This window comes from Chiloscyllium punctatum, chromosome 2 (assembly GCF_047496795.1).
Source record: "Chiloscyllium punctatum isolate Juve2018m chromosome 2, sChiPun1.3, whole genome shotgun sequence".
Lineage (NCBI taxonomy): Eukaryota > Metazoa > Chordata > Chondrichthyes > Orectolobiformes > Hemiscylliidae > Chiloscyllium > Chiloscyllium punctatum.
The window spans coordinates 104,974,684-104,997,885 of record NC_092740.1 but is presented as its reverse complement, the minus strand read 5'-3'; the positions used below and the strand labels follow the sequence as shown (position 1 = coordinate 104,997,885).

Below are 23,202 nucleotides of genomic sequence, written 5' to 3'. Positions count from 1 at the left end.
CTAGCTAACCGGTCGAAGTCAGAGAGTGGTGGTAGATGGTAAATATTCAGCCTGGAGCCCAGTTACAAGTGGAGTTCCGCAGGGATCAGTTCTGGGTCCTCTGCTGTTTGTAATTTTTATTAATGACTTGGAAGAGGGAGTTGAAGGGTGGGTCAGTAAATTTGCAGATGATATGAAGATAGGTGGAGTTGTGGACAGTGAGGCGGGCATTTGTCGTTTGCAAAGGGACTTAGATATGATGCAGAGCTAGGCTGAGGAGTGGCAGATGGAGTTCAACCCTGCCAAGTGTGAGGTTGTCCATTTTGGAAGAACAAATAAGAATGCGGAATACAGGGTTAATGGTAGGGTTCTTAGTCAGGTGGAGGAACAGAGGGATCTTGGGGTCTATGTACATACATCTTTGAAAGTTGCCACTCAGGTGGATAGAGTTTGTAAGAAGGCCTATGGTTCATTAGCAGAGGGATTGAATTCAAGAGTCGTGAAGTGATGTTGCAGCTGTACAGGACTTTGGTTAGGCCACATTTGGAGTACTGTGTGCAGTTCTGGTCGCCTCACTTTAGGAAAGATGTGGAAGCTTTGGAGAGGGTGCAGAGAAGATTTACCAGGATGTTGCCTGGAATGGAGAATAGGTCATACGAGGATAGGTTGAGAGTTCTCGGCCTTTTCTCGTTGGAACGGCGAAGGATGAGGGGTGACTTGATAGAGGTTTATAAGATGATCAGCGGAATAGATAGAGTAGACAGTCAGAAACTTTTTCCCCGGGTACAACAGAGTGTTACAAGGGGACATAAATTTAAGGTGAAGGGTGGAAGGTATAGGGGAGATGTCCGGGGTGGGTTCTTTACCCAGAGAGTGGTGGGGGCATGGAATGCGCTGCCCGTGGGAGTGGTAGAGTCAGAATCATTGGCGACCTTTAAGCGGCATTTGGATAGGTACATGGATGGGTGCTTAATCTAGGATAGAAGTTCGGCACAACATCGTGGGCCGAAGGGCCTGTTCTGTGCTGTATTGTTCTATGTTCTATGATTCCACAACTTGTAAATTAAATAAGAATGCTAACAGGCTCTGTTTTTGCACGCATTTCTGCTTGATTGAAGAGGCATCCAGTTCTTGCAAGACTGTAATAAATTGTTCTTGTTTCCAAGGTTTTGTCTCAGGCTGATTGATTTGTGAGTGAGTTCTGTTTCTCACACTGCCAATGGAAACGTCTTCCCAATGTTGATGTGTTCCTTTATCTCAATTCAGTAGAGAATACTCTCATTGGTTTGCTTTTTTAAAAATTTATTCATGGGATGTGGACATCTTCTCAGCTAGCATTTATGCCCATTCCTATTGAGAAGATAGTGTTGAGCAGCCACCCTGAACCACTGTTGTCCATCTAGTGTACATACTGTGCTGTTAGGGAGGGATTATATCCTTTTTAATTTTCAACTCAAACCAAGTGGATCCTGTCATTGCCCGAGGACATTTTCTCTTTCTCAATTGTTTTCCTTAATTGCTGCTGCCACCTCCCTTTCTCAGCGCTTTGCAGTCATGAAAACTAAGTATACAATTCTCACCATTATAGCCTTGTTTCTGTTTTTCCAACACAGCTATTCCCACTTGAACTTCACCAAATTTACCCACAACACTAATGCCTCCTTTCTACTTTTATATCTGTTGCCCACTACTCCACCTTTTGCTAATATATTTTAAGCCCTCCCCATCCACACTTGTAAATCTGCATACAAGGACATTGGTTCCCATCCTATTAACTTTCCTTTGAGTAGGTGTCTCCTGTCCCAGAACTGGTCTCAATGCCCTAGTAATCTGAATCCCACTCTCCTGTACCATGCCTCATGTCATGGCAAGATTTTCTTTCCATTCTTATAGAGTTATCCAGAGATTGCTATATTCACAATTCTACTTTTAGGTTTCTTCCGACTACTGAAAGTCTACTCTACGCCTTCAATAACTCCCTTTCAATGCCATTGGCACAGCGATTTCTGACTCATTCCACTTCCACAGAATATTTATAATGCCTCAAGCCAGGGTTTGACGCACCAGGGTAGCATCAAACCATGTGGGATTTTTGATGGTGTCACGACTGAAATGGTAAGTGTGTGCCAATAATCAGGCCCCACTGTTCACAAGCTGTCAAAAATGTGTAAATATCAAATGAGACCACTGAGGTGCCTTAATGCCTGCTATTCAGGATAACAGTAATTCAGATTAGGTTTCTTTGTTAACAGGAAAACAAATTTTCCTGTTTATTGCAAACAAATTTTACCTTTAAAAAATATAGAAAAAATGACCTCATTCTATTATGGAACTTTAAAAACCCAAATACACACATACATATTCATTTATGAATAAGACAAACAGAAACAGATGGTCTGATGTAAACATTGCATGTGGAAACTTATGGACAGGGAATAGAAGTTACGTAGTTCAGGAGTTCGGAATGCAAGGGTGGAATGTGTTCTTTTTCAGTTCTTTTGATTTTCTTTTCATGATGATAAGATGTTGTTCACGGAGCAACAGTCATTCTTCAATTAAATAGCTGATCAGGTGAATCCAGATCTTTTCTTGTATTGGAATTCTTTCTTTCAAGTCTATAAGCACCTTTTCATTTTTGTTTTAGCCACAGGCAGAAGAGGGGGGGAAAGATATTTCATGTTTGGAAGTTTCTGGGTGTCTCTGGGCATGCTACCTTACAGGTCTATGAGACTATAATGTAAAAGGTTCATGCAATAGGTTAGGGGTTGTGCTAAAATGTCACAGACCAGCTTCACTGCAACTGTCAACAGCTTCCATTTGGTCTCTTGGAACATATTTAGATTCTGATGTTATTGTCACCACTTTTCTTATGGTTGTCTTTCTACAAATTAATAGCTCCAAGATTGAGGTTGTGTTTCAGCCAGCATCTGACATATGCCATGAGGTCCCAGATATAACCACTAATGGCACCAGATGGAATGGTGTAGAAATATTCCCATATCTTGTTAGATTACTGTCTGTGGATACCATTATTGACATTTTGGTATCTTGCATCCAGAAAGTAAGATCTGTCTACTGCTGTCATGTTACAATTTCAGATCAAACTCCATCAAGCCATTGCCCTCACCATTCTACTGTATGGGGCACAATCCAAGGTATGTTATAGGTGCCACATCAAATTTCTGGAAATCTTCTATCAAAGATATCAGAGGTCTACTATGAGAATTCGATAGGTGACGTAGTGGCAGTAGTTCACCTAAGTACAAACAAATAATAATAGTCTGGTCTATGGACATCTACGCTGAATTCATATTGGACTCTTTTCTTATGAGAGGTTCTAGAGCTTGGACATGATCACACAGCAAGAAGCCTACCATGACCAAATCTCAGCTCAACATCATCATCTCCAATAATAACCCCAGCATCTCCGATCTATTCACATAAATTAATTCATAGAATCAAAGCACCATCAGACCATCAAGTTTGCACTAATGATCCAAAGACCAACCCATCCAGACTCAGCACTCCCACCCTATCCCTGTAACCTCACATTTACTATGGCTAATCCAACTCGCCTGCACATCTTTGGACACTACAGGACAACTTATCATGGCCAATCCTCCTAACCTGCACATCTTTTGGCAGTGGGAGGAAACCAGAGCTCCCGATGGAAACCTACAGAGACATGGGGAGAATGTGCAAACCCAACACAGTTACCCAAGGCTGGAATTGAACCCAAGTCCCTAGCTGACCAGTAAACCTCCATGCCGTCTTTCATTCTTGTGGGCATTCTCATCAATCTGAACTCATCTGCATCCTCTCTACACTTTCACACCCTTCCTACTGTGTGCCCAGAACTGGACACAATACACCTTGGGACTGAGTCAATGTTTAGCAATAAGTCCTTGCTTTTGTACTCGCAAAAGATTATTGTCCTTGTTTCTAAAGCCCAGGATTTCATAAGTCATTTAAAACATTTTCTTAAATTGCCACATACCCAGGAAAAAAAAATCAAAGAAAAATTTCACAATTGCTTGAGCTAATTTTAGCTGCATTAAATCAAACCAAATCCTTGTCCCAGTGTGGTTCCCTTCTCATGGCAATCACTAGGAAAACTAAAAAAAACAGAAACTGCTAGTGAAACTCTGGTAGGTCTGGCAGGATCCATGAGAAGAAAGCAGTATTAATGTTTCAAGTCTGGTGAATAATTCTTCATCAGAACTGGAGGATTCTTACAGTGCAGGGACATTTTCCCTATCTCTGGCTCAGAAAACCCATGTTCAATTTGCACCGGCCCTAGGCTCCTGCAATGGGGTGTTGCATTTCTGTTCTAGGGTCAAATATATCTCAGAGTACTGCAGAACACTCTGGAGAAGAAGGGTGAACAGTTGCCAAGGTAGACAATTTTACCAACGGAATTGCTTGAAAAAAGGGATGAGGTCCTAAAAGCGGAATATCGTGAGTTACAAAGCAACCTGAAAGTAGGACCTCAAATATAGTGACCCGAGGATTATTACTAATGTCAGGTTCTCGTCAAAGTAGAAATAGTAGAATTATGCTGGTTACTATGTGGCTAAGGGGGAAGGTTTCAGATTCCTGGGGTATTGGAATTGGTTCTGGGGGAGGGGATTCCTACAAAATGGATGGATTTACACCTGGGCAGGACCGGGACTGATGACCTGGGGCATGCATTTCCGAAAGTGAATGGGAGGCTTTAAACTAAATGGCAGGGGGATGGGAACCTGTGCATGGAGTCAGAGTAAGAGGAAACAAGGCCAAGGACAAAAAGATAGAAAGGGAGTAAGATAAGTGATAAGCAGAGGAATCAAGGGCCAGAATCACATAAGGTCATAGTAAAATAAAAAGTGGAAATGGGACAGAGGACATTAAAAACACAACCCTGAACATACAATGCATTTGAAATAAAGCAGATGAACTAATCCTGCAAATAGATGTAAACAATTATGATATAGTTGCGATTATGGAGGATAGGAACTAAACATCCAAGGGTATTCAGTATTTAGGAGGACAGACAGAAAGGAAAAGCCAGTGGAGTTGCATTACTGCTTAAAGAGTATATAAACACAATATTGAGGAAAGATATTAGCTTAGACAATGTGTAGTCTATGTGTGAGTAGGATAAAAGCTTGGCACAACATCAAGGGCCGAAGGGCCTGTACTATGCTGTACTGCTTGATGCTCTATGTGCTATGAAAACAGCGGGAGAATCAGACACCAACAGTGTGGATTTACAAAAGGGAAACTGTGCTTCATGAATCTATTGGAATTCGAGAATGTAACTAGTAGATTTGAACAGAGGACCCAGTGAATACGATTTCTGTATACTTTCAGAAGACATTCAACAATGTTCCACATAAGAGATTAATGTGCAAAATTAAAGTGTATGGGACAGAGGGTAGTGTATTGAGATTGATAAAAAAATTGGTCAGCAGAAAGGGAACCAAACAGTAGGATTTTGAGTTATAGAATCATAGAGATGTACAGCATGGGAAGAGTTCTTTCTGACAAACACGTTCATGCCGCACAGATATCCAAAGTAAATCTAGACCCATTTGATAGTATTTGGCCCATATTCCTCTAAACCCTTCCTATTCATAAACTAATCCAGATATCTTTAACATGTTGAAATTGTCGACAACCCTTTCCATACACGTACCACCTTCCACGTGAAAAAGTTGCCCTTTAGGTCCCTTTTAAATCTTTCCTCTCTCAGAGGTTTACAACATTATCAGGGGCATGGATAGGGTAAATAGGAAAAGTCGTTTCCCTGAAGTCGGGCAATCCAGAACGAGAGAGCATAGGTTTAGGGTGAGAGGGGAAAGATATAAAAGAGACCTACGGGGCAATTTTTTCACACAGAAGGTGGTACGTGTATGGAATCAGCTGCCAGAGGAAGTGGTGGAGGCTGGTACAATTGTAACATTTAAGAGGCGTTTGGATGGTTATATGAATAGGAAGGGTTTGGAAGGATATGGGCCAGGATCTGGCAGGTGGGACTAGATTGGGTTGGGATATCTGGTCGGCATGGACGGGTTGGACCAAAGGGTCTGTTTCCATGCTGTACACCTCTATGACTCTATGCCCTCTAATTTTGGACTCCCCATCCCGGGGAAAAGACCATGTTGACTTTCCATTTATATGCCCCTCATGATTTTATAAACCTCGATACTCCAGGGAGAATCACCCCAGCATATTCAGCCTCTTTCCTTCAGCTTAAACCCACCAACTCTGGCAACAGCCTTATGAATCTTTTCTGAAATCTTTCAAGTTTCACAACACCCTTCCTAAGGCAGGGAGACCAGAATTGAACACAATATTCCAAAAGCAGCCTGTACAATGTCCTGTACAGCTGCAACATGATCTTCCAACTCCTGCACTAAATGCACTGATCATTAAAAGCAAGCATGCCAAACGCCTTCTTCACTACCCTATCTACTTGTGATGCCACTTTGCACTCCAAGGTCCTTTGTTCAGTAACAGTCCCCAGGACCTTACCATTCAGTGTACAAGTCCTGCGCTGATTTGCCTTTCCAAAATGCTGCAACTCATATTTAACTAAATTAAGCTCCATCTGCCACTCCTTAGCCCATCGTCCCATTTAATCAAGGTCCCATTGTACTCAGAAGTAACTTTCTCAGCACCAATTTGATGTCATCTGCAAACTTCCTATGTTCACGACCAAATAACTTATATAAATGACAAAAAGCAGAAGAGCCATCACCGATCCTTGTGGCAAACCACTGGTCACAGGCCTCCAGTCTGAAAAACAATCCTCCACCACCACCCTCTGTCTCCTACCTTTGAGCTAGTTCTGTATCCAAAAGGCTAGTTCTCACTGCATTCATGTGATCAATGAGTCTTTCTTTGTATGACAGGCAGTGATCTGTACTAGAGATCTACAGGAATTGGTACTAGGAATCCAGCTATTCATCATATATGTTAATGACTTAGAAGAGGGAATTAAATGTAATATTATAAAATTTGCAGATGACACTAAGTCAGGTGGAAGAATGAAGTGTGAGGACAATACAGAGAAGTTGCAGTGTGATTTGGACAGGCTGAATAAGTGGGCAAATATGTAGCAGATGAAATGTAATGGACAAAAATGTGAGATTTTTGGTTGCAAAAATAGGAAGGTATCATTTATCATTTAAATGGCCAGAAACAGAGAGATGAATATTCATCTGGATGTCCTGGAGTACCAGTCACTGAAAGTAAGGGTGCAGGTGCAGCAGGCAGTAAAGAAAGCAAACTTTACGTTCACCTTCATAGTCAAAGAATTCAACTATAGGAACAAGAATGTCTTACTGCAATTAAAACAGGCATTGGTGAGGCCACACCTGAAACATTGTGTGATGTTTTGGTCTCCTCATCTGAGGAAGGATGTTCTTGTTATAGAGGGAGTATCGTGAAGATTTACCAAATTGATTCTTGGAATGGCAGGGCTGTCATATGAGGAGAGGTTGAGTCAGTTATATTGTATTCATTGGAGTTTAGAAGAATGATAGAGATCTCATGTAAACCTATAAAATTATAACTGACACAGGAAGGATCTCCATGATGGTAACTGAGTCCAGAACCAGGAGTCATAGCTTAAGGATAATGGGCTAACCTTGAGATCAGGACAAATTTCTTTATTCAGAGAGTGGTCAGCCTGTGGAATTTACTACCGCAGAAAATGCTTGAGGCCAAAACATTACGTGTTTTTACGAGGAAGGTAGATACAGTTCTTGTGGCTAAAGGGATCAAGAGATATGGGGGAGTACATGATTATGATATTGATCATCAACCATGATTGTAATGAGCAAAGGATCAAATGGCCTACACTTGCTTCTATTTTCTATATTTACACATGTCATAACATACTTCAACAGGTTGGTTAAGAATATAATTAGGAGGGCTCTTGTGGTGTCCCTACCTCTGAACCAGGTAAACATGAATTCAAGTCCCATTTGCTTCTAAAGTGTGTAATAACAGCTTGATTAAAAATATCTATAGATTACTTGACTGCTATCACCTCCATTTACCCAGAATTCAAGTGACTCACACTGTTAATCTTCTTCTTCGGCAGTCTTTTGGGATTGAGGATGACATTTTTCCAGTGTTATGGATTGATAAACAGTCTAATCTGAGATCGGCACACCCTGTCATTGGTAGGGCGTGGGGGGAGGGGGAGGTGGGGGGAGTGGGTTGGCTGGTGAGATGAAGTGAGGGAACTGATGCTTTGCATGTGCCTTCCACTGTTTGTACTTGGCCTCGACCCAGGCCTGTCAGAGATGTTTCAGGTGGTTGGCATCATCAAAGGCACTGCTTCTCTTGTTTGAGAGATTCCCACAAGCCGGTGGATATATTGCATTCTACGTAAAGGTTTTGAGGACATTTTTGAAATGTTTTGTCTGATCCCCTGGTCACTGCTTGCAAGGGGTAAAGAGAATAATTTCAAAGTTCTGTGTCAGGCACATGGATGATGCAGCCAGCTCATCACAACTGATTGAAAATAACTCATACCCCAAAGCTGAGGGCTGGTCTGAGAGAGCACTCTCATATCACAACATTTATCCTATTAGTGGATTTTCAGGATTTTGCAACAGCATTGTTGATGATAGTTCTGGAGGTTTGACGGTTACAACCCGTACAGGATGAAAGGAAACAAAGCTGTCTTAGGGTCATGAGCTGGGTACAAGATTTGATGTCTTCATCATCAAACACTCTGTTCCTCCAATGGCCAAAGGCTACATTTGCACACATTGGAGCAGATGCTGAATTTTAATACCTATGTTTGCCCTCACTGAAGCAGAGTTTCCGAAGGTATGAGAATATTCAACATTTAACAATACGATCAAACTCCCAAGTTCCTTTGAAGTACAATTTAAAAGTAATGCTCAGAGAAAGTTGGAGGAATTATCCAATTCAAAGAGTTTTTGAAACATTATACCATGAAAAATGATTTTTGTAATACCACGAGAGAATATGAAGTACCTGCATTGCTGATAAGATGCAGTAGATATATCATGAATGGAAAATGTCATTTCGAAAAAAGTGGAATGTTTACAATATAGTTTTCCCTTGACAAAACCTATCTTAAATAGTGCATAAAATTTGTGGTCCTCCTATTTCTTCTTCATTATGTAGGATCTTCTTATGTGAAGACAATGAGAGCACAAAAGGAGCAGAAGTACGTCTTTTGAGACATTGAGTTTTTCCATTACTTAATAAGGGCACAGCTTATCTGATTATCCTCAATTCTGCTTTCCTGCCTTTTCCCTATAATCTTCGATTCCCATACCAATTATCAATCAGTCTATCTCAGTCTTGAATATAGTTAATGACCCTTGCTCAACATCCCTCTGTGGTAAAGAACCACACAGGTTCACTACCCTCTGAAAGAAGAAATTCCTACTTATCTCTGTCTTAACTGATTAATCTTGTACTCTTAGATATGTCCTCTGATTCTAGAGTCATAGAGATGTAGAGCACGGAAACAGAACCTTCAGACCAACTCGTCCATGCCGACCCAATCTAGTCCCACCTGCCAGCACCTCGTGGGCGGCATGGTGGCACAGTGGTTTGCACTGCTGCCTCACAGCACCAGAGACCCAGGTTCAATTCCCACCTCAGGCAACTGACTGTGTGGAGTTTGCACATTCTCCCCGTGTCTGCGTGGGTTTCCTCCGGGTGCTCCGGTTTCCTCCCACAGTCCAAAGATGTGCAGGTCAGGTGAATTGGTCATGCTAAATTGCCCAGAGTGTTAAGTGAATGGTTAAATGTAGGGGTATGGGTGAGTTGCGCTTCGGCGGGTCGGTGTGGACTTGTTGGACCGAAGGGCCTGTTTCCACACTGTAATGTAATCTAATCACTAACCCAGATCCCTCCAAACCCTTTGTATTCATATACCTATCTAGATGCCTTTTAAAAGTTGTAATCATACTAGCCTCCACAACTTCCTCTAGCAGCTCATTCCTTATACATACCACTTTAGGTACCTTTTAAACCTTCCCCTCTCACCTAAACCTATGCCCTCTAGTTCTGGACTCTCCCCCCCACCCCAGGGAAGAGACTTTGTCTATTTATCCTATCCATGCCCCTCATGATTTTATAAACCTCTATAAGATCACCCCTCAGCCTCTGCCTTCCAGGAAAAACAGCCCCAGCCTATTCAACCTCCCCCTATAGCTCAAATTCTCCAACCCTGGCAATATCCTTATAAATCTTTTCTGAACCTTTCAAGTTTCACTACATCCTTCTGATAGGAAGGAGACAGGAGTTGCATGCAATACTTCAAAAGTAGTCTAATCTATGTCTTCTACAGCCACAACATGACCTCCTAACTCCTGCACTCATTACTCTAACTAATAAAGGAAAGCATACAAAATGCCTTCTTCACTATCCTATTGACCTGCGACTCCATTTTCAAGGAAATATGAACCTGCACTCCAAGGTCTCTTTGTTCAGCAACACTCCCTAGAGCCTTACCATAAAGTGTATAAGTTCTTTTGGGATTTGCTTTCCCAAAATACAGCACCTCGCATTTACAGTCATAGAGATGTACAGCATGGAAACAGACCCTTCGATCCAACCTGTCCACGCCGACTAGATATTCCAACCCAATCTAGTCCCACCTGCCAGCATCCAGCCCATATCCTTCCAAACCCTTCTTATTCATATACCCATCCAAATGTCTCTTATATGTTGCAATTGTACCAGCCTCCACCACATCCTCTGGCAGCTGATTCCATACACGTACCACCCTCTCCGTGAAAAAGTTGCCAATTACATCTCTTTTATATCTTTCCCCTCTCACCTTAAACCTATGCCCTCTTGTTCTGGACTCCCCGATCCCAGGGAAAAGACTTTGTCAATTTATCCTATCCATGCCCCTCATAATTTTGTAAACTTCGATAAGGTCACCCCTCAGCCTCCAACACTCCAGGGAAAACAGCCCCAGCCTGTTCAGCCTCTCCCTATAGCTCAAATTCTCCAACCCTGGCAACATCCTTGTAAATCTTTTCTGAACCCTTTCAAGTTTCACAACATCTTACTCCATCAGCTACTTCTAAGCGCATTGACCCACCTGATCAAGATCCTTTATAATCTGATGTAACCTTCTCTGCTGATCCCTACAACTCCAATTTTGATGTCATCTGCAAAGTTACTAACTATATCTCTTATGCTCGCATCCAAATCATTTATATAAATGATGAAAAGTAGTGGAGCCAGCACTGATCCTTGTGGCACTCCACTGGTCACAGGCCTCCAATCTGGAAAACAACCCTTCACCACCACCCTCTGTCTTCTACCTTCGAGCCAGTTCTGTATCGAAATGGCTAGATGTCCCTGTGTTCCAGGAGATCTAACCTCACTCACCAGCCTCCCGTGGGGAAACTTGTTGAATGCCTTAATGAAGTCCATATAGATCATGTCCACCACTCTGTCCTTACCAATCCTCTTTGTTACTTCTTCAAAAAACTCAATCAAGTTTGTGAGACATGCTTTTCCACGCACAAAATCATGTTGACTATCTCTAATCAGCCCTTGCCTTTCCAAATACTTGCACATCCTGTCCCTCAGGACTCCCTCCAACAACTTGCACGACCTTCCCATAATGGGGAAAAAAACCTCCCTGCACATACATTGTCAAGCAACTAAGATTTATATATGTTTTAATAAAGATGCCTCTCATTTTAGCGAAATCCAATAAAGACCCAACTTCCTCGTAAGAAAATTCCTCCATATCTGCGATCAGTGTAGAGACACTTCTCTACGGTGTCTCCAATGCCAGCATTTATTTCCTTAGATAAGAGAAACAAAGCTGTTCATAGTATTCCAGATATGGTCTAACGAATGCTTTATATATATATCCAGCAAAATCTCCCTATTTTTATGTTCCCTTTTCAAACATAATTGGGATGCAATAAAGGCAGCTAATACTTTAGGACAATTTGGCACTGTCAATCAAACAGTGAATTTAGTGCCCAGGGAATCAGTAAAGAGCACTTAGCCCCACAATAATAACCCTCAGACTTATGCCAACAATCTATACATAGAGTACTCATTACTTTTTGACTACAGGCCTTTGTTTTTCCTTTCTAAATTTAAAGAACAGGAATCCAGATATCAAGGTGTTCAGTCAATGAAACTTCCTGTTCTTTAAATTTAGAAAGGAAAAACAAAGATCTGCAGTCAAAAAGTAATCAGTACTTGATATATAGATTGTTGGCATAAGTCTAAGGGTTATTATTATGGGCTTAATTGGTTGGACACCTTCATATTTTCTCAAACATCAGCCATTTTTAATGTAAATTTATGTTGATTGTTAGCAATTCCAAAGTCATGATTTGGAGGTGTCAGTGTTGGACTAGGGTGGACAAAGTTAAAAATCACGCAACACCAGGTTATAGTCCAACAGGTTTATTTGGAAGCACCAGCCTTCAGAGCGCTGCTCCTTCATCAAGTGGTTGTGGAATATAAGATAGTAGGACACTGAATTTATAGCAAAGTTTACAGTGTGATGTGACTGAAATTATATATTAAAAAGACCTGGATTGTTTGTTAAGTCTCTCATCTTTTAGAATGACCATGTTCGTTTCAATTATTTCTTATGTAAATCCCAGAGCTTTTTTTAAAGTTACATTCTCAAGTGAACTTTAACCATAGGTGCCATGTTACTTCAGATAATGCAGTGAAGGTGCGAGGTGCCCTGTGTGAGGTTGTCTGTGCCCCAGTGTTCAGACAGTCATCAAAGACTGGAGTTAAACCCTGGTCCCTGACAGTGTGAGACAACATTGCTAACCACAGTGCCACTATGCTACCCTTGTCTGCAATACTGAGAAGTTGGCTTTTCTAGTCAAATCCTTTTTACATGTTAAGAGCGTGAAGAATCCTAAATTAGCTAATTTGCTAGCCTTTCATTGGTTTCCTTGAACTATTTTTCAATTGTTTGGTAGTGCAGATTGTAAACATTGCTAAAGAGGAATGTCATGTCAAAACTTTTCATGTTGCACTCATCAGGACTGAAACGTAAGAAAACAGAGGAAAACATTATACAGCATAAGAAGAAGTGCTGATTGATTGGACTATGATTTGAATCAAGACGCAGCAAGGACCGATAACTGTCAATCTTAACTAACTTTCAACTCAGGCAAACTGACTCTGATTCCAGACACATTCCCTTCCTGTCTTGTCTGCCTTCTGCCAGGACTGTTCCCTTTACAACACCCTGGTCCACTCTTTCTTCACTCCCAACACTGCCCCACAGCACCTTCCCCTGCAACAACCGAAGGTGTAACACCTCCCTCTTCAGTCTCTTAGGGCTCAAGTATACCTTCCAGGTAAAGCAGCACTTTACCTGCACTTCTCACAATCCGGTCTACTGCATTCGCTGCTCAGGATGTGTTCTCCCCTACGTTGGGAAAATGAAGCATAGACTGGGTGACTATTTCACAGAACATTCACATTCTGCCTGCAAAAAAGACCGTGAGCTTCCAGGTGCTTGCTACTTTTACATGCCAACATGTTCTTTGGCCAACATCTCTGTTTCAGGCTTGCTGCAGTGTTCCAGCAAAGCTCAGCACAAGCTGGAAGAACAACACCTCATTTTCTATTTGGGCACCCTGCAGCCCTCCAGACTCAATATCGAGTTCAATAATATTAGGGCCTAATTTCTCCAATGTCCTTGCCCCCCATTCCACACATGAGAGTGCATTATCAATCTGCCTGCATCTTCCTATTGCCCTCCCAGCTACCTTCCCCCAGTGCCACACCCTCTCCTATTTATCTCTCAGCCTCCTTCCCCACCCCCCTCAACCCACACATTCCTGATGTCGGACTTATGCCTGAAAAGTCAATTCTCCTGCTCCTCAGATGCTGCCTGACCTGCTGTGCTTTTCCAGTGTCACACTTTTCAACACTAATGTCCAGCATCTGCAGTTCTCACTTTCTCCTATCCACTGTCCTCAACTTGGCCTCCCTAAAAAATTACATTCTTTTGTGTTGCCTTTTTTAGTATATACTGTTGTTATGGCAAGTTGAATATTTTGCAGTTGATCTGAAGGAGGAAATTCTGTTGCCAGGATCAAGTTATTTTAGTTGGTTGTGACAAATTACAAGTGTAATTCAACTTCAGATTCTGAAGTGTCACACACCCAAAGTGAATCTCTAATTAGCTCCACCAGAGTTTGTGGCTTTCTTCAACGAATTTATAATAATTGTAGGGTATCAGTGAATTATACAAAACAGAATTCTTCTAAAAGCACTTGATTTTCCACATTCTTGGTGACCGAAGCTAGGGTAAATAATTGAATGAAAGCAGAATCATTATGCAGCTGAAAAAAATGACTTATATAATTTTAATGGGCAGTGTTAGGAAAAGTTAACTGAAATTATATTGGAAAAGTCTATGTACCACAAAATTATCTAATCAAAGTCAATTGACATCTACTGAAAGTGAATGTTATAAGGTATCCTTTTGAAGCTTCTGAACTGAATGACAACACCATTATCCTCGAGTCTTCTGTCCATTATTCAGATCAAAAGAACAAAAGAGAAGCGCAGCACAGGAACAGGCCCTTTGGCCTTTCATTTCTCTGCTGATCATCATGTCATAACTAAATGAAAAAACAAATCTTCCGCCCTTATTCAGTCCATATCCCTCTACTCCCTTCCTATTCATGTAACTATCCAGATGCCTCTTAAATATCACCAACATGCCTGCTTCCACCACCACTTCTGGGGTGTGTTCTAGCTCCTCCCTTTCTCCATGTGAAAATCTTCCCTCATATCTCCCTTAAACTTTCCCCCTCACCTTGAACCAGTGCCCCCTTGTAATTGAAACGTCAACACTGGGAAAAAATATCTGACTATCTTATCTCTGTCTAACATAATTTTGTAAATCTCTATCAGATCTCCTCTCAGCTGCTAACATTCCAGTGAATACAATCCTAGTCTTTTTAACCTTTCCTCATAGCCAATGCCCTTCAGACTAGGCAACATCCTGGTCAACCTCTCCAAAGTTTCCATGTCCTTTTGATAGTGTAGAAACCAAAACAACACACAATACTTCAAATACAATCTAACAAATGTTGTATATAGCTGCAGAATGCTTTGCCAACTCTTGCACTCCATACCCCAGCCAAAGGCAAGCATGCCATGTGCCTTCTTAATTACCTTGGCACTTTTAGTGAACTGGGGACCTGCATGTCCATATCCATTTGTAATGTTCCTAAGGGCTCTGCCATTTACAGTTTAACTCACACCTAAATTTGATCCTCCACAAAGCATCACCTTGCATTTGTATGAATTAAACTCTACCTGCCTTTTCTATGCCCAAGACTCCAATCTATCTATATCCTGTTGTACTCTTTTACAATCACGGCACTGTCAGCAACTCCATCAATCTTCATGTCATCTGTAAACTTACTAATCAAGCCACCTACACTTTCATCCAGATCATTTATATAAACTACAAACAACAGATGACCTAAGAATGACCCTTGTGGCAACCACTAGGTACTGTCTCCATTCTGAAAAACACCCTGCCACCACTACCCTCTGTTTTCTATGACCAAGGCAGTTTTGTATCCATCTAGCCAGCCCAGCTCAAATCCCATGTAATTTTAGTTTTCTGTACCAATGTACCATGTGGGACCTTACCAAATGCCTTACAAAAGTCCATATAAACGACATCCACAGGCCTTCCCTCCATTATCTTTGTTACTTCTTCACAAAATTCAATCAGGTTGATGACACTTGACTTTCCCCATACAAAACCAAGCTGCCTGTCAGTAAATAATCCATTTCCTTCCAAATGTGCAAATATCTTGTCCCTCAGTATTTTCTCCAAGAGTTTCTCTACCATAGAGCGCAGGTTCACCGGTTTATAATTTCCTGGATTATCCCTGCCTCCTTTGTTAAACAACATCGGCTAATCTCCAGCCCTCTGGAACCTCACCTATGGACAAAGCGGATGTGAAGACATCTGCTCATGTCCCAGTTATTTCTTCCCTTGCCTCTTGCAGTATCACGGGATAGGTCCCATTTGGCGCTGGGGACTTGTCTACCTTAATGCAATTTAGAATATCTAAAACCTTCTCCTTCAATGTGTTAACATTCTCTAGAGTATTCACACATTCTCCCTGACCTCAAAATCAGTCATGTTCTTCTCCGATACAAAGTATCATTAAGGGTCTCTCCCACTTCCTGTGGCTTTAAGTATAACTTCTCTCCTTTGTCCTTAAGTGGGCCTAAATTGGGATTAAATTGCATTTATTTCAATGCAAAAGGGTTGACTGGTAAGGCTAATGAACCCAGCGTGTGGATGAATACGTGGGACTGGGATATTATAGCCATTACAGAAATGTGGCAAAGGCAGGGACAGGACTGGCAGCTTAACATGCCAGGGTGCAGGTGCTTTTGGTGGGACAGAGGTGATGGAAGGAAGGGAGGGGAGCTGTATTTTTGATAAAGGTGTGTATCACAGCATTAGTCAGAAATGAAATAACTGAAGGATCATCCAGTGAGAGGTGGTGATGTTATTGGGGTTGTACTATGGGCCGGCACATAGTCACCAGGAATTAGAGGAATAAACATGCAGGGAGACTAGGGAGACTTCCAGGAGCAATAGGGGGTCATTGTAGGGGCTTTTAATTTTCCTGACATAGACAGTGACTGCCAGATCATTAAGGGCTTAGTTGAGATGGAAATTGTGAAGTGCACTCAGGAAGGTTTCCTCAAGCAGTATATGGAGGGTCCTTCTTGGAAAGTGGCAAAACACACCCTACTCTTGGGAAATAGGGCAGGACAGTGAGAGATGTAGGTGACAGTGAGAGAGTGCTTTGGGACCAGTGACCATAGTTCCATTCATTTTAAAGTAGTTGCAGAGAGGGACAAAACTGGACCACAGGTTCAAGGTTTAAAGTGGGGCAAGGTGAATTTTTATGGAGTTAGACAGGAGCTTGCAGGTATTAATTGGAATAGATTGTTTTGCAGGCAAAGGAACTTCTGGCCTGTAGGAGGCCTTTAGATTAGATTAGATTAGATTACTTACTTACAGTGTGGAAACAGGCCCTTCGGCCCAACAAGTCCACACCGCCCCGCCGAAGCGTAACCCACCCATACCCCTACATCTACATTTACCCCTTACCTAACACTATGGGCAATTTAGCATGGCCAATTCACCTGACCTGCACATCTTTGGACTGTGGGAGGAAACCGGAGCACCCGGAGGAAACCCACGCAGACACGGGGAGAACGTGCAAACTCCACACAGTCAGTCGCCTGAGGCGGGAATTGAACCCGGGTCTCAGGCGCTGTGAGGCAGCAGGGCTAGCCACTGTGCCACCGTGAGATAGCTAGAGTTCAAGGTCTATATGCTCCTATGAGGGTGAAGGGTAAGGCTGGCAGGAATAGGGAACCCTGGATGATGAGATATTCAGGTTTTAACCAGAAAAAGAGGAGGCATGGCTCAGGTACAGGCAGCTGGGATCAAGGGAATCCCTGGAGGTATATGGGGACTATAGGAGTTTACTGAAGAAGGAAACCAGGAGGGTGATAATGGGGCACAAGACAGCCCTGGCTGAGAAGATAAAGGTGAATCTGAAGACATCCTTTAAGTATATAATAGGAAAAAGAATATTTCAAGACAAAATAAAGCCCCTTTTTGCAAGTGAGGTCCTGGAAGACTGGAGGGTAGTGAATGTTGTGCCAATATTCAAGGGCTGCAAGGAAAAATCTGGGAACTACACAACAGTAAGCTTAACAACTGTGGTGAGTAAGTTACTTGAGAGGATTCTGAGGGATAAGATACACTTGCATTTGGAAAGACAGGGTTTGATTAGGAGTAATCAGCTTTGCGAGTGGGGATCGTGCCTCACAAATTTGTCCAAGTTCTTTGATGAAGTGACTGGGAAGGTCAACAAGGGCAGGGTGGTAGATGTAGGCTATATGGATTTCAGTAAAGCCTTTGATAAGGTTTCACATGGTAGGCTGCTCTAGGAAGATTAGATCGCATGGAATCCAGGGTAAGCTGGCAAATTGGATACAAAATTGGCTTGATGGTAGGAAGCAGAAAGTAATAGTGGAAGGATCATCGTCGAACTGGAGGCCTGCAACTAGTGGAGTGCCTCAGGGGTTGGTGCTGAGCCCATTTCTGTTTGTTATCCATATCAATGATTTGGATGAGAATGTACAAGGCATTGTACTAAGTTTGCAGATGACACTAAAATAGGCGGTATCGTAGACAGTGAAGAAGATTATCAGAAATTCCAGCAGGATCTTGATCAGCTGGGGAAGTAGACCAAGAAATGTGAAATGGAGTTTAATATAGAAAGTGTGAGAACTTGCATTTCGGAAAGTCAAATCAAGGTTGGAGTTTCATTGCAAATGGTAGGGCCTTAAGTAGTGTAATGGAACAGAGGGATTTTGGGGTTCAGGCACATGCTGCTCTAAAAGTACAGTCACAGGCAGATAAGAAGGCTTTTGGCACACTGACCTTCATCAGGCAGGCCATGAGTATAGAAGTTGGGAAGTTATGTGCATTTGTACAAGACGTTGGTGAGAACGCACTTAGAGAATTGTATTCAGTTTTGGTCACCTTGTTGTGGGAAGGGTGTTTTTAAACTGCATTGTTATTAAAGTGAAGAACAAATTTACAAGGCTGGTGCCAAGACTCAAAGGTCTGAATTATAGGGAGACATTGGACAAGCTACGACTTTGTTCTTTAGAGCACAGGAGACTGAGGTGGAACCTCAGATAGAAGTGTACAATATCATTCGAGGCATGGATAAGGTGAATGCACTCAATCTTCTCCCAGGGTTAGGCAATCGAGGACAAGAGGAGATCAGTTTAAGGGGAAAGAATAAAAGGGAACCCGAGGGGCAACTTTTTTTACACAGAGGATGGTACGCATATGGAATGAGCTACCAGTGGAACTGGTTGAGGCAGGTACATTAACAACACTTAAAAGGCATTTGGATGAATACATGAATAGGAAAGGATTAGAAGGATATGGGCCAAGTGCAGGGAACTGGGGTTAGTGTGGACGGACATTTTGGTTAGCAAGGACCAGTTTGGGCCAAAGGGCCTGCCTCTGTGCTGTTGGACTCCATGACTCTACTCTTTTCCTTGCTACCCGCTTTCTTCTAATATATGCATAAAAAGTCTTGGGATTCTCCTTGACTGTTTGCTGAACACATTTCATGGCTCCTTTTAGCCTTCCTAATTCCACACTTAAGTTCCATTCTCATTTCTCTATACTCCTCAAGGGCTTTGTCAGTTTGTAGCTGCTGAGACCAATTGTATGCTTCCTTTCTCCTCTTGACTAAGATTACAATTTCCCTTGTCATCCATGGTTTCTGAATCCTGCCACTCCTATTCTTCAGTTTTACAGGGACATGCATGTCCTGCACTTTAATCAACTGGTCCTTAAAGCCTCCCACATGACAGACATAGATTTGCCCTCAAACAACTGCTCCCAATCAACATTGTCCAGTTCCTGTCCAATTTGTATATAATTAGCCCTTGACAAATTAAGCATACTCACCTGAGGGCAACTCTTGACCTTGTCAATAATGACTCAAAATCTTACTGAGGTATAGCCACTAGGCCCAAGGTGCTCTCTGGACGATCAATTTGACTAACTTTGTCTAGTCTCTGGTCATAGTACTTGCATATTCTCTAATGGCCTCCCTTCCTGTCACTGGACAATTACTTCTGCAATACCCAAAGATCCAGCCTTGACTTTCTTATCCAATATATACTGCCTGCAGGGGAAAGTATCTGTAAACATGAAGCTAACTTTTACTTCTAAAGCAGATGGCACTCAACACTTTCTCTACATCATCATGATTTCTCCTACACTATCGGCCACGAACAGTCTGAGAGAAATAGAAAAGCAGACATGTCGGCAAATTTCAGAGATTTGTAAAATAAAAGGGGATTTCAACTTCTCAAATTTAACTGATCTCTTCATCGTGTGAATTCTTGACAGGGAGTGAATTCTTGAAATGCATCCATGAGACTTTTTAAGGTATATGTGGAAGACACCATGAGAGAGGTGTCCCTGAACTTAATTTTAGGTCATGAAGCCATGCAAGAGATTGAAGTATCAGCAGAGGACTATTTTGCAGACAGCAATCAGACTTGTATTAGGTTCAAGAATGTTATGGAAAAGGACAAGGATTGGCAACATCCTAGTACCCTTTCCAAAGCATCCACATCCTTTTAGCAGTGCTGTGACCAGAACTGTAAGCAATATTCCAAGTGTAGCCTAACTAAAGTTCTGTAAAGCTGCAGTATTCTTGCTGCTGTCTATTCTTATATTCAATGTCTGTTCCAATGATGGCCTTTTTTACAACCTTATCTACCTGCTCTGCACCTTCAGTGATATGTGGACCTGCATGCCCAGATTGCTCTGACTGCTAAGACTTCTGCCATATATTGAAATAAGTTAGCATGTACAGTGGAGATTTTGAGTGGTCTGGCAGGCTTAAAAGTAAATAACTCTCTAGGGCCAAATGAAATGCCTCACATTGTTGAGTGAGGCAAGAGAAAGATATAATAGGAGCATTGTCAATAACTGTAATTCCTCCTCCGGAAGAAATTTCAGATGCCTGGAGGACAGCTATTATGGTGTCATTATTTAAGAAGGGAGCAAGAGATAAGCTAAAAAACTACAACTTAGTCAGTCTAACCTCAGTAAGTGAGGAAACTATTGGAAGAAATCATGAGGGACAAAATTAAATTGCACTTGAAGAGGCACATGAAGGTGCCACATGGTAGATCAACATGTATCTTCTCCTAGTTCTTTTCCTCAATCTCTCTCCCCCAACCTCCACCAACCCCATTTACCATTGGTCATGCCAGGCATCTCCAATTTTTGGCTGACAGGCCGGGCTTCGGTGGCTCACCTTTCCATGTTTAATTGAATGACTTTGGGACTAATTGGGTGAGCCATGTGGTTCAGACTCACCTTATTAGCTGAAACATAGAGTTTAAGAGCAAGGAGATTATTTTGTATAAAAAGTTGGTTGGACCACAGCTAGGATATTGTATGCAGTTCTAGAATTCAAAATATAGGAGGTATGTGATTGAGCTGAGGGGAAACAGAGAAGATATACCAGGAGAGTTCTAGTTATAAAGAGAGAGATTGGATAGACTAGTGTTGTCTTCAGTGAAGCATGGAAGTCTAAGGGGGACATGGTTGAGATGTATAAAATTAGATAGGGTAGATGGGAAGAAATGTATCCCTTGGTGAAGGAATCAATGACCAGGGCATAGATTTAAGATCAGGACAGAAAGTTTAGAAGAGATAAGAGGAAAACCTTTTTCACACAGAAGGTTGGTGGGAATCTGGAACTCTCTGCCTGTAAGTTTGTCAGAGGCGTAAACCAACATAATATTGAAGATGATGTGCATTTGCAATACCAATGCAAATGAGGTTATGTACCTAGTGGTGGAAAATAAAAAGGTTAAGTGGTTGTTTTTTTGATTGGTGCAGACTTTCTAGGCCAAAGGGCCTACCTCTCTGCTCTAAATCTCTTTGACGCAGTGATGATACCACGAGCAGGTCTCTTCACGATACACTGATCTCGAGACATAACACAACAGGCCAGAAAATTCCAAAGTGAAAACAGTACATTGTGTGAACAAATTCTTTTCATTCTCACTTCATCACTTAAAGTTGCCTTCATCAAACAAAAGGATATTTAATTTCTCCATTTCCATTTCTTGCTTTACGTTCACGAGCTTTCCTTTCCTGCCTATTGTTGTTGCATTTCAGATTCCTAATATTTTAACAGTACCCAGCTTATGTATATGCCTCAGAAAGATCCAGCTGGGAAATAAAAATAAGATTCAACATTAACAATGTCAATTAAAGCAGGCTATTAGACTAGGACTGAGAACAAAAAAAAACTACAGGAAATAAATTCAACATTATAAGTCCACAAGGTTAGCTGATCACACTTTTTTGCTATTTCTCAACACCTAAAGTGGCATATTTCTGAATAGGACCGTAGTCAAACTAATTAAGTAGATTAACTTTTCTATTAAAAAGCTGTATTATTCTCAGAATGTGAACATGATGAAAGATTAATAAGATGAGGGAAGATGATCAAACGCTCTTTTCCTAATCTTTCTAAAATCGGATCACTCATTTTGACATTACCTTTTCAAATATCATTCACAATTTCTGCTTAAAATGTCAATATTATTTTATTTTTGAGCTAAAACACAAAAGATGAAAATAAAGTCACTTCAATCTCTACATTTAACCTGTAACCACAGAATCTCCAGCATCATAATCACATCACAGTGCACTATTTACACAACACACCCATGTCAGACTGTTCCACACTCCTCCTCAAGTATCAAATGATGAAGGAGTAAAACTGCAAGACAAAGACAATTACTTCAAGGCATTTTTCTGACATAAGGGCTTGGGGAAAGGGTGGGGACAGTGGAGGAAGATGCAAGTAGTATAAGCTACACATGATTACACAACAGTGAGTTCAAAGCAATGTTCCACCTAGATTACAATACATTGTGCAAAATGTGCGCAAGTTGACTAGATCACTGGACAGGATAATGTGGAACTACATTCCATGTCCTACCTGAATATGGTATGTCCGGGTCTTGTGGTAACTGCCCTGGGTCAGCAAAGGACGCTCTCACTAATGAGGTGATGCAGCACAATGACACCATGTAATAAACTAAAAAAGAAGATTACTTGTTTCAAAAATGTTTTGACTACTGTTCGAATTTTTATATATTATACATTTTGAGCTTGTAAATTACCCATTAAGATTTCACTGTAATAATTCTACAGGCCAGTTTCCCATCACCAAATCACCTTTTATTTACACAAGGGATATCCTTGACACTGATCCAGCTCCCTCAGAGCCAGCTCTCAGAGTGAACACTGATCTCTGACACTCCTGTTCTTTCTTTTAAACTTTTTTTTTGAATTCCCTGCTTATATGTTGCTTTTGTTACTCCCCAAAGTGAAGATATTCTGAATCCCTTGTTTATACATTTTTGTGATCTCCACACTACTGCTGCACAGCCATGATGCTTACTTTTCCCCACAGCTCCCATGTGGTGTGTGTAAGTGTCTTAGTGAAAATACCATATGCAATACAATATGCCCAACACCAGGAAAACAACCATGTGGCCAGGAAACCAATGACAAGTAAAAGAATAAAGTTTTGC

The 23,202-nt window shown here is 41.5% G+C and overlaps 1 protein-coding gene across 5 annotated transcripts in view; it reads right to left on the bottom strand.

The window, feature by feature from the left end:
- The window catches only part of zdhhc21 (zDHHC palmitoyltransferase 21), a 135,726-nt gene that overhangs the window by 76,508 nt on the left and 36,016 nt on the right, over positions 1 to 23,202 (bottom strand). For 3 of the 5 annotated variants that reach the window (XM_072586900.1, XM_072586901.1, XM_072586903.1), the window contains one exon: positions 22,605 to 22,703. The exons of the other annotated variants lie outside the window; for them this stretch is intronic. In XM_072586900.1, the coding sequence (XP_072443001.1) occupies positions 22,605 to 22,703 (99 nt within the window). The remainder of the gene's footprint in view (positions 1 to 22,604; positions 22,704 to 23,202) is intronic. 5 annotated transcript variants of the gene reach the window in all.